Source organism: Macrosteles quadrilineatus, unplaced genomic scaffold (assembly GCF_028750875.1).
Source record: "Macrosteles quadrilineatus isolate MER2022 unplaced genomic scaffold, UCM_ALF_1.0 Scaffold_5__1_contigs__length_97177068, whole genome shotgun sequence".
In the NCBI taxonomy this organism is placed as follows: Eukaryota; Metazoa; Arthropoda; class Insecta; order Hemiptera; family Cicadellidae; genus Macrosteles; species Macrosteles quadrilineatus.
The window spans coordinates 42392055-42404531 of NW_026542598.1; the positions used below are offsets into that span (position 1 = coordinate 42392055).

Below are 12477 nucleotides of genomic sequence, written 5' to 3' on the forward strand. Positions count from 1 at the left end.
TAATAATTTAAATTTTACCTAAATAACAAGAATTTTACCATTTCTCAAGTTTTTAAATCATCAAAAATATTGAGAGAAACTTATTATATCATCGGAGAGGTTTCTATAACTGACAAATTATGGTACTTTTCAATTATTTCAGTCCCAACATTTTTTCATATAATGATGACAGTTGACCTGGTTTATAAAACTGATAAAGCAATATGTAATCTGTAAATTTAACACTATCTGTAGAATTTCTATGCCTCTAACCTTTCTAACGAGGACGAGGTTATGTTGATCAAAGTAGAGGAACAAGAATATAAATTAAGTCCACCAACATCTCGATTCCTACTTGACTGAATACATGCGGCTAACTGAGCAAAACTTGGATATTAGTCCACTTAAACAAGTCTTGCCAACGTCACTGCCTTTTGAGTGTACAAGATCCTAAAACCTTTTAAAATAATATAAATTACCTGTACACAATAAATTCAAATATTTTCATTATAGATGTCTATATGTTTAATTCTGTAAGTGAATCGGTCCCCACAAAATATCTCGATCTAGAAACAAATTAGCATGGCTGTTAAGGATTCATTTTAAAGCTTAAGGCCATAGACGGTGGGAAAATATCAGAAGTAAACTTGTAAATTACCTGTAAATACTTGTAAATAATGATTGATTCACAACCAAAAGTTTCAAGTGCTGATACAGTCATGTTATTGTTATGTAATTTCCAATTTTCTACTTATATTTGTTGCTACTGCATTGAATATTATTTTGTTATTTGTTATGGTTGTTTTGCTATGCATTTTAGAATTGTAAATTGTTATTATTGTTATTGTTTATTATTGTTATTGTTTATTGTTGTTATTGTTATTGTATTATCATCTTGATGTAGACAAATTTGTAAAATTGGTTTAACCGTGGGAAATAAATGAAATAAATGAAATGAAATGAAAAGAAGTGTCTACAATTACCCCTACTCTGCCCCACAGGCCGTCAAAGATCCAGTCATTTTCTACTGGAAGTTCTGCTGCAGTGTTTCTATAAGTCGTTTTAAATTACCAGCTGATGTAAACATTACATATTTGTTTGTTTATTGATTTTAATGTTCTGTTTTTAGGTTAGAATGCTTATGGAGTGTTGAAATGTATCGTGTTAGGGGAAGACCGCTACTACGAAAGAGAACTTAGGAGTGGTGCGCAGTTTTATAAGTGAATGGTTAAGGACAAATTACAACAGAGATTAAGCGCAGTTGCTGCTATTCTGCTATGGTCACCTAGTTTGATTTAATTGATTAATTCCCAGTTTGAAATCTAGGTAGGGCTGAAATAATTGAAACGTAACTGTCATAGTTTGTCTTACATACTGTAAGGTGTTTGTTACAGAATTTAAATTATTTGTGTTTGTACCTAAAAAAATTAAAAAGTCAAAAGCAAAGTGTGGAGAGCAAACCTTTGTGGACTTCATGAGCTGTTGCCAGTGTCGCTCTCTGATAGCTGGGTTCTGAAGTTCTCCGACGGCTCTGAGAGAGGTCAACATGTTTTTGACCGCAGCTTCCAGCTGGATATACGCATCCCAGGTGCGCATTTCCTTATCCAGAGCTGCCAACAAAGTCGAAACACTGATAGCACTCAACACAACTATTGTATTCATAATTACAATACATTCCATGAGTTGTTTTAAATAGAAAATTGGAGAACAAAAGTCAAATTCTATTCAGCCACAAATGGATGAGAAAAAATCATAAATTAGTATTTCATAACAAATTAGTTTTTTTTTATTATTTAGTGACATATTATCTATTCACAGACAGAAGAAAATAATTTAAGAAATGATTCCCAGAAAATTTCCTGCTGTTAAGGATGCAAAAATACATTATCCAGACAATGTTGCGGGATTATGAATAACAATAGACAGCAAATTGTTAAATAAGTTGGTAAAAAACTAGGATGATACTTATATTGAAACCTTTTTTTGAGCTAACATAAATATATTGCAGTGGTTAGTTTTGTTAGGTTAAGAACTCAAAAACAACACAGCTATAATACACCACACTCTGGTTTTCCTCACATTTTTTGCGTACAACTAAAATTACTGCTATTTTGACTCCCCACCAAAAAGGCTCAGTATTTTTATATCCTTGTAAAACTGCTGTGTTGTATATTTAAGTTTTGGATTAATGATCAATTAATTTATTAACTGTGCATGTTTAATTGATTATTCGAGTCCAAACACAAAGAAGACCTAGTCCAAAACCTTGTAAGCCTCTGATTGTTTTAGATCCTAAAAATCTTTATATCTCACGAAACATGTTAAATATCACAAAAAAAGTCCTACAGTTAAAAAAAATATATTACTTTCACAGCTGAAACAATCATCATGAACATGGATGTTTAGAAGTTTATGTTAAGTGTTTAGAAGTTAGTGTTCTATTTTCTTTGAGGTTAAAAAGGGCTTGGGCAGTTTTTTGTTCTTAAAAAATTTCTCATGAAGTCATATCGATGCCCGATGGGTAACTATTTAGTATATTAGCTATTTCCAAGAAATCAATATTAAAAATTTGAGTTTCTGGAGCTTAAAAATTTCAAATATCTTGATGAATGGCATGCTGACAATCACTCGGATTCAAAGTGATGTAGTAATGGTTACAACAAGACTAATCATCCTCAATTAGTGCTGACTAATTTTATTTTCTTTCACAGAACATGTTCTAAAACATGTGCACAAGACAGTTGTCGAGAACCATTCCACAAACCTCATGCTATAATGTGTCAGTAACGTCAAGAATACAAATAAACAGTTGCTAAGCAAAAACATCCCGATCCTAAAAATATCTAAAGGATAACCATAACAGAAGACAGTTAAAAGGTGAAAGAAGAAGAAACAAAATATGGGAAGGTTTTGAAAATCAGCATAGCTAATTGAAAACTTTTGATGTAAAACTTTTTTTGAGCTCAAAAAACATCTTTGATTTTAAAGACACTTTTACGCAGATAAAACAGGAAAATATAATTGAAACTGACAAAACACAAACATTCTTATACAATCCGATTGTGATGGTTCACATGCCTTTGAAATCTAAGTCGGAACTGATTTGTTTTCAACGCATGCTGTAGCTCTACAAACTGAATTGTTCCCGATCGTGCTCATGCCAAACACAGCACTAATGTTCCAGCCCAAATTCCGTTCCCACAGTACTTTTGTGGTTGATTTGTTGAGTTGTATTATGTGCATGTCATGTTTTTGTTGAGATCAGTGATTGTAGGTAAGTATGAACGGTACTTTGGTATTATCCGGAGGCCACCCTTATACAGCGCGCTGCAGCGGTTATGTTAGGTTGGGTTGTCATAAATATGTTTGTAGGACTTTCCTCGTTTTGTTATGAATCGAACGATACCAGATGAGTCATACTTTTGCCCTCCGAGTAGGCCAAGGTCAGGTCGTTGACCGGAGCGTGCACATCATCTGTCACCCCCTGTATCTGCATCAGTTTCCTGAGTGATGACTCATCTGGTATCGTTCTCTTTATAATGAAACGAGGAAAGCCCTACAAACATATTAATGACAACCCAACCTAGCATAAACGCCGCAGCGCGTTGTTTACCTACTTGGCGGAGTACATGTGGCAGCTAGCCACTGCGACGCATTCAACTCAATCCTCGCCGAAATCGCTGCCATCTGGGAGGCAGAACTCAAAGGCCGCTAATTGTAATCGAGTCAAATTTAAATTTGTACAGTAAGTCAATTAAAGTATGTTCTTTCCAATTCCGAGTTATTTTTGGTCTCTGGTAAAAAAATGTCTTTGAAATAAGTGGCCTCCGGATAATACCAAAGTACTGTATGAACATTGAGATGTGTCACTTGCTTTTCCACAACCCAAAATTCCACTCGAAATCCATTTTCACTTACTGTTTCTCCGAATACCGCTTGTATCTGGAAATAAAAAGTTGATGGGCTAGGGAATCGATGAAATATTGATTTTTCTGAAAATTTGTTAAGATTCGAAGTTTGAAAGCTTCTAAAAGAACAGTCAAACATAATCCTCAACTTACCTTTCCATTAAACACTATGAATTGTTAGAACGTCTTAACATTTCGAAACACACCTATTTTGCCGCAGATAAAAGATCACGGATGAATAATATTTTCACAAAAAAAAAACCTTTTGTGGGAGTTATCCATCACTATTGTAATACAATGAAACTTGAAATGTGCTCAAGAACGATCTGACTAAAACTACAGGTCTTTTATTTAGTATACATAATTTTGGCCCTCAACAAATGTTGATATCATAAAACCATCACAAGAAATAAAATTTTAACTTTTACAAAACTGGTAACAAAGACTTACCTCGTATTTCTTTGGCAAACTTTTTACATTCCAAGTCCATGTTTTCAACGTCAATTTGTCTCCATGGAGTCGTTTTCCAATCTTCCACACTTGTTTGGACGATGTGTACGTAATCCCAAAGTTGCTAAAATGTGATAAAGTTTAGGCATGTTAGTGAATCTTGTCACATTGAGAATTTTTGTAAAAACAAATATTTTCTAAGTTATATAAAATTACAAAACAATAAAATACCTTCAGCATCCTGAGTTCTCTACGGCACTGTTTCAGCTGTTTAAAGTCAGGAACGTTAACTTCAAACAGTGAAGCACTCTCTTGAATCCTCTGCATTTCAACTTCGTGGTTGTGAATGATTTGATCTGTGTCATCCAGCATTTTGTATGGATCTTTACAATCATATCTGTGGAAAGATAATAATTTAGATACCATTTTGGCAGTTGTCCAGCATGTAATCAAAAGTCTTAAGGTAGTGTGTCCCAGAAATCTTGTGTTTTCTGTATGTACTAAGACCTAGACTTTTTCTAAGGTAAGCTAGCTGCTATCCCCATTTTCTGTAAAAATTACTATCCTGGCCGAGAGCCTCTTCCTAAACAAAGGTTTGTCATTTAAAAGCTAACCTAAAGTAAACTATCCCTTAAGTCTATTTAATTGCCACTTTACTTTTAGTTTAAATAGAATAGAAATCAATGGATCGGTCTGGAAGGGATGGTTGTGTTGACGCTCATTTAAAGAAACTAATCCATTAATTCATTCTTTGTTTGAAGTTCATTTTTGTGATAGTGGTTTTAGGGTATTTGAGGGATTATAGTGCACAAAAACATAATGGTAGCTCAAGCGAGACCGATAAAGGTGGAAGTGATGGTGATGAGAAATGGAAACAGCCTGCACCGGACTTTGTCTAACCCATTGTATTGTTTCAGGTTTCATTTTGGTTTTTACTTGTTGTTCAGACAACCATACTACAGTTTTTAGTTGTGGTTATTCTTGGTGATTTTTCAGTTTAAGTAGGGTTTGTTTACTAATTTTTTTATGTCTTATCTACTTTCTTACTTGAAGACAGGATCGCCATATTCACATTCTGGATCCAGAAGTGTTGTGAAAACATGTTTTTTCATAACCATGATGGAATGTTTGCAATAATCCCTTGAATATAAGTAGTTAGGTTTAAAATCTACCTTACTACCTTGATAACACATTTTTTAGCGAATTTCCCATATAGGGAATAAGCTATTTTTTTAGCTTTACCTTAGGAATGGAGCCTTTTTAAAGTACTCCCTGTAGGCAGACTGGCTTCCATCAAAGGCAGCTATCTTGTTCCTAATGGAAGACACTTCACTGGCCTGTAGTGGAGCGACCTGTTGTTTCACAACCACTGCAATCTTCTTGGTGTTGTTCCATTGCTCTGGCAATTCCTGTAGATATTGTGTGATGTTAGCCCACATATTGACATATTCATGTGTTTGTCACATTGGAGTGCTCTTCTATCAATATGAGGGTGACTGATTTAACCCTGAGTAAAATATGTAGGGTTTGGTGGTTTGCATGCACAGTTTGTTAATCTAAGGGTTGGGAAGATCCATGATGACCGAGAGGAAAGACATATAGGATAAGATAAGATAAGAACAAATGACAAGAAATTACTCCTTCTTGTCATTACAAAAATTGACAATAATTGTACTTGAAAGTACAACCCTAATGAAAGTAATGAAAGCACGGACTATGTTTGAGGTTAGGTATTCTTTGTAAAGAGGCCAGAATAAGTTTGATTTTGTTTTAGGATGAACAAGCATAGCTGTACAGTGGGTGAGTTGTCTCAATTGGAAACACATCTATACACATACATAATTGAAATATTTCATGGTCACAGACTACTGTGCCAATCACAAAGAAGACTGCTTTTCCTATTAAAAAAGACTACTAACTGTACAGGTAAGCTTGTTCCCCATATCTAAAACAAAAGCTCCTTAATTGAGAGACGAGAATACCTAACCTCAAACACAACCTCTAATACTCCTTCTTGTCATTTTTCGTTATTCTATATTTTCCCCCCTCGTCATTAGGGATCTTTCTAATCCCTCGATTAAAAAAATAACTATCTTGCCTGCAGCAACACGTTCACTTCCTCTGGTAGTTCCTGGTCGTAGTGTTTAAGCAGCTCGATGGTGTTTCTGATTGGTTCAAACATGTCGTCAGTCGTGGCTTGTCGCTCCTTCACGTTCATGAGGTAACCCATCACATTGACCAGGCCCTCGTAATCTCCCTCCTCGACAGGCTGCAGTAGTCCCTCGTCAGCTTTGTGTATGAAGTCGGCCAGATCTGACAGGCTGAAAGTTGATTGACTCGTTAGTTGTGGGCAATGAATTGTTTTAAATATGCTTACCACATAGCACAGTTTTTATTTATGTTAAATTTTCTTTTCTGTGTGTACAGTAGACTTTCTTACGTTGGATCCTCTTGGTTGGGAATTGGATGGTTTCTTGGGTTGAATATTTAAATGCATGACTAGTGAGTCATACTAAGTGTACCGGTACAGACACAGGCAATCATACTGTTCATCTAGCACAGTACAAAGTTTTCGGCTGAATTCATGTTGTTATTTGCTATAATGTTGTTATTTGCTATAGTTGTTATAGTTGTTGTTTTGTTATTATTTGTTGATTTGATCAGGTTACTTATTAGTTACTGAAAATGAACGGTATGTATTAAGAAGAGCTTTGATCATGGGTAGCACACACAAAATATACTTTGAACATACAACTGTAGATATAAAATTTAATACCGGTACGTTTGATAAAGCCCCTCATGGGAAAGAACATTTCTATAACAGCAAGCGCAACTGACTGTCGAGGGGTTAAGTCAATTATTTAGTAACGTTCATTAAGTAACTATTGGATTACTCTATACTGAAACTGCAACTAACAACTAAAGTAGCAGAAGATACAAAACAACCATAGTTCCCCTAAATAAGCCTTAGAATCCTTACATCCACTCAAGCACCAAGATATGCCTTACCTAGATGTGACGTGTTCTATGAGGTGTTGTTTAAACATGTGGCCCCACTTGCGTACAGTGTTGAGCAGCGCTTGCTTGAAGGGGCTGATGTCTACCTGGAACCAACAGCTGAAGATCTGGAGTGAGTCTAGGTCTTCCACCTCAGAATACAGGTTCTCAAACTGGTCGATCTGAAAAATGTATTATTGTATTGTTAATATTAATCTTTGAAAAAATCTAGTAGAGGCTTAAATAATCGTTTACAGCCCAAAACGATCCATAGTTTAAAAAGACTGCAGCTGTTTTGTGCTATGGACGAAGCACATCATCATATCGCATGTCAAGATGTGATGAAATATTCCTTGTGGTGACGTTGCGACCCTCTGCCGGCGCCGAATCATGTGTATTGTTACAAGTGGTTGACCAGTTCTAAGTCTTTCGTTTTGTGTATCTTCCGTTTTATGTGCTATGATTGATTGTATGGTACTAAACTTTTGAGGAACTCCACCATGAGGTACATTTAATCACGTCTTGACATTCGAGCTGATGATGTGTTCCATTCCCAGCATGAAACAGCTGATTTTGGACAGTAACCAGGTAGTTTATTTTGTTTATTCTGATGATCCAGAGACCATTGCATTATGATTCTTAAAACAATGATTGAAATATTTTACAACTCAAATTATAAACAATGTTAATGAGATGATTGAAATACATGAAAAATATATCTTTTTAGTGTTTGTGTACACCCAGAGACCATTGTTTCTTCCACTAAAATAAGAACACACAATACCAAATAATTTTGACATTTAAAAAAAGTTAGAACATTTCTACTCATTAGAGGGGGAAGTGTTAAAGAAGGTGAAATTAATTGATTGTATTTTGTTTATAGCATAATTCAGAGGCTAAAAATGTTTAAGTTCAGGTTCAGTTAATCTTTGCAGTTACTTGAGCTACTAATCACCTGTTCTTTGAACTTATCCATGTTGGGAGGGGTGGATTCAGGAGCACAGGCGTCCCCTACAGCCAACAACTCCAACTCCTCAATGTTCAGCTGTCTGCCGTACATGAGGAACTGCTGCATGTACATCATACGGTCGTCTAGCCAGAGGTATGAATACACTTCAAACCCACTGCAGAACTCGTTAGCCTGTAAACCAATCATCTGCTGTTGTAGCAACCACGGCGGAATTACTAGCGAATGGTAAAAACAAGTTTGTCCAACACAACTTCCTCTAAACCAGCATTTCCAGGACTTGCAGCCAGAATATTAAATATTCTAGAAGTATAGATATCGGGAGACAATTAAACTTAAAAAAAAATACATTAAAGGATGTATTTCATTCCCTAAACAGCTTTACTACAGAAAAAAGTCGCATAACATACTATGAAAGATATTGTTATGGTGCTAAAACAAATGCTGTTAGGTTTACAACAAGTTTATATTTAGTTGAGAAGATATAGACTGAGCAAAAAACGTAAACAAAGCTACAGTGGCTCTAGAAATTGGCTCCAGGGTGCTCCCGAAACCAAATGATGTCTCTTGATGGGGGACGATAACGACTACCCTGTTTTCCTCCCTTGCGCGCATACTTTTTTTTGTCCTAGGACGCTAGGCACAAGCCCGGAATTGTTTTTCACATTACTTCAGGCTAGACCTAGGGGTTGTGGCATTATCACATGAATAAAATTCCATTGGTGATTTGGCGGTACAGTAGACTCCCTCCTATCCGGACTCCTTGGGACCGAGGCCAGTCCGGATAAAGGTTTTTCCGGTTAAACCAACGTCCCCAAAAACTCGTTAAAACGGACCATTTAAATGCATACTGTATACAGTATTTGACTTCAATTTAGGAGAGCATTGTATTTACACACGTGATCACTGGTTTCAAATCTTTCCCACGAGAACAGTCGTTTTAAGTACCACCCACTTCCTGCCGATCTAGTCCGGTTATTCCGATGTGCTGATAAAAATTGTCTGGTTAAAGAGATGTCATTTCCGCCGAGTGTAGTCCGGTTAAACCTATGTCCGGTTAAAAGGTGTCCTGATAAGAGGGAGTCTACTGTAGTTGAACCCGGGACCTTTGGAACCGAAGTTCCGTGCTCTAACCACTAGACCAGCTCGCTCCCTACACAGGAGTAGCAGGGCTATATACAGCTAATATTGTTACATTTTAAGCCAAGATAAGCCTTGGGATTTGAACCCGGGACCTCTGGAACCGAAGTTCCGCGCTCTAACCACTTGCACGCATACTAACACGGACATTAGAACACTAATATTCTTTGTACGGTATAGTGTTTATCTTTGGCAACTTCTGGCCCACAACAAACTTTGTTTTGTATGCAATATTTTATTTGGGCTCATCAATATAATTTTTCATAAAGTCAAACCAGAAAGTAGACTGTCGGATTAAAGTAAACTGTACAAATGGTGATTAACAATTTTAATACAACTGACGTACCTCTTCCATGACACTTTTCACACTCTCCATTATATCTTTCTTCATGTCACTGATGTCAATGTTATTCTCCATGTCATGCTGAAACAATGAATACACAATTAATATTATGTAGCAAAATAAAGTAAGTAACCTGTAAATATAGCAGGGCCTATGTTGGATTGAGTAAATCAAAAGTACATATATTTAGTAACTCCTTTAAACAAGTCCTTTAAAAGACAAAAATAGGTACAAAATATGTAAAACAAATTTGACACTTCCACCTAAATAATAGATGAGTCTATCCAAAACTTAAAATTGTGAGAGTAAAGACTATGGTGCTAAAACACACAGCAAATGAGGCCGGAAGATGAAATTCTTGGAATTTAAATTAGTGAATTAAAACAGTCTGTCATCTAACTGTGATGCATTGCAACCACGAACCATAGTCAGTCGTTGAGGATTGACCAAGATTATATTTAATTTAACACTAGGTTGGTATGTTTTAATGGTTTATACTAACATAGTATGATAGAGTCAGTCAGCCAGTAGGAAACAATTTAAGTCTTCCATTCCATTATATGTGAATTATTCAATTTAAAAAGAAAGATCTCCCCATTACAATGCCGAATCCAGGTATCCAATGCTATCAAGCTGATCCAATGTATGTACAGGATTCCCATGAAGAGTTTAGACGTTTGATTTTATATTAGGCTACTAGCCCAAAATGGCGGCATATTAAAACTTATAGCAATTTGCTTCCTATAAAAATAACTTTCTTGAGTTATTAGGCCTACCTGATTTTTTGTTTTGCAGTTTTGAGTTTTTTTTACAAACAAATTTTAAACCTTATTGTTGAACAGCTGTTTGATTGAAGAATATTGCTTGAGCCATAAAAACATAACCTTACGCTTGCAGTCAAACTTTCGGGGGATAAATGGGCTAGTAACATAAAATAAAACGTCTAACACTCTTAATGTACAGCTACAGCCTGCATATACCAGTAATTAGTCAATGATTAGGTGCTTTAAAAAAAGTACTGATTTCTCTAAACTAAATAGAATGTTTTTAAATTGATAGGCTAATAGAAACGCAATAAAAGGTCACAGAGGATAGCAATAGTATTTAATCCTAATAAAGGACCTCTTCAAAGTGAAGGTTGAAGAGAAAAAAAAAGATTTGACGTAATATTTGTAAAAAATGATTGTTAGAAAGACGAGAGACCTGATAGTCAGAGAAGTCGTAGTGTGTGGCTATCCTGGGTATGAGATTGGCCATCTTGATGATAGCGTCAATCAGACCCTGGACCAGGTGGGAGAAATTGTCAGGGTTGTCAGAGTCTAGAGGAGGAACAAACACCAAGTCAGGCTCCCTCAGCTCTAGGTGGGCCTCAAACAGCGGAGCAAAGTTGTTGGTCGGGTCCATGTGCTCCGCTAGATAGCCCAGGCTGGAACATTCAGTTGGAGTTTCAAACATTGGATAGATCGGATAAGAAAAAAAGTTGGATGAGAAGAATAGCCAAAATAGTTATTTCAAAGTAAAATATTTAAAAAATTGTCTCTGTTGTCTAAATTATTTAAGACTTAAAAGGGATAGCTAGCTTACCTTTGAAATACAGGTAGATCATAGAACACACAGAAGGCTTGTAAAACACATAATATTTTGTCCCCTGAGGGGACTTTTTCAGGTGTAGATAACAAAGAAATCATAAAAAATATATTTTTGTGATCTCTTGTTTTTTATACTTAAGAAAGTTCCCCAGGAGATGAAATAGGTATTGTGTGTTTTATATGTCCTCTCTGTGTTCTATGACCTAATTGTAGGCCTAATTCTTATGAAGTGAGTTAGCTGCTATCCTCTCATTCTATAAATCAAAATCCTTACCTATAGGCTTTACTTGAACTAAAACTAATATTAACACTTATTTTATTTTTGTTAAAGGAAAGGCTCTAAGCCAGGATTTTGAATTTGACGTTTGCAAGACAAAGGGGAGTAAGTACATATGTCAGTGTTGGGGAAGCTAGCCTACTTTTAAAATGTAGCTAGCGACAACTACTGCTACACTTCCAAAAAAGTAACTTAGCTACAGCTACAGTTCCAAAAAAGTAGATAGCTACAACTAACTACAGCTACAATGAAATGTAGCTATAGCTACAATTTTAGCTACTTTTCCGCTTGCTCTTAAAAGCACTAAACAGATATATTCCTATCAATTGAGCTTGGCATTCGTCTTAAATCCAATAGCATAGCATAGGAATAGTCCTAGACAGCGGAAGCAAATGTTGATGATAGACCAGCTTTCTCATCATTTTAAGGTTTAGTGTTGGTTTCCATTATTGAAACCCAAGTTGAAACTATCGATAAAATAAAGAAACTAAAAAAATTATAACTAATTTCCCTGCCAATCACTTGCAAGCATTCAATAGCTTTTCTTGTCACCAGCAACGTTTAAACGTAGTCTGCGTCTAGCAATTTTATTTTATCTGACAGTAATCATAGAGTAGCAAATGAAGTAAATAAGAGCCAATAATGTGGATAACACTCAGATAATGACCTCCATGTCCATGCAACGCTGTAATAGGCAATGAAACGGCTGTGACCAGCTGTATAAAGCCAAGAAAGTAGTTAGGCCTACATTTCTTGAAAATTTCAGTTTGAAAGCACGTAAGGTTGTGATAAAAGTTACTATCTCAGTCAATGTTTATGTAGTGAGA

General features: G+C 35.7%; 1 protein-coding gene across 1 annotated transcript in view; it reads right to left on the reverse strand.

Annotated features, from left to right (window-relative positions):
* The window catches only part of LOC128995556 (dynein beta chain, ciliary), a 138747-nt gene that overhangs the window by 79630 nt on the left and 46640 nt on the right, over window positions 1-12477 (reverse strand). Inside the window, exons 17-25 of the mRNA XM_054420574.1 lie at window positions 10988-11210; window positions 9788-9865; window positions 8290-8475; window positions 7347-7516; window positions 6436-6658; window positions 5580-5746; window positions 4569-4734; window positions 4338-4461; window positions 1441-1589 (exon numbers count right to left, since the gene is read on the reverse strand). Of these exons, the coding sequence (XP_054276549.1) occupies window positions 1441-1589; window positions 4338-4461; window positions 4569-4734; window positions 5580-5746; window positions 6436-6658; window positions 7347-7516; window positions 8290-8475; window positions 9788-9865; window positions 10988-11210 (1486 nt within the window). The remainder of the gene's footprint in view (window positions 1-1440; window positions 1590-4337; window positions 4462-4568; window positions 4735-5579; window positions 5747-6435; window positions 6659-7346; window positions 7517-8289; window positions 8476-9787; window positions 9866-10987; window positions 11211-12477) is intronic.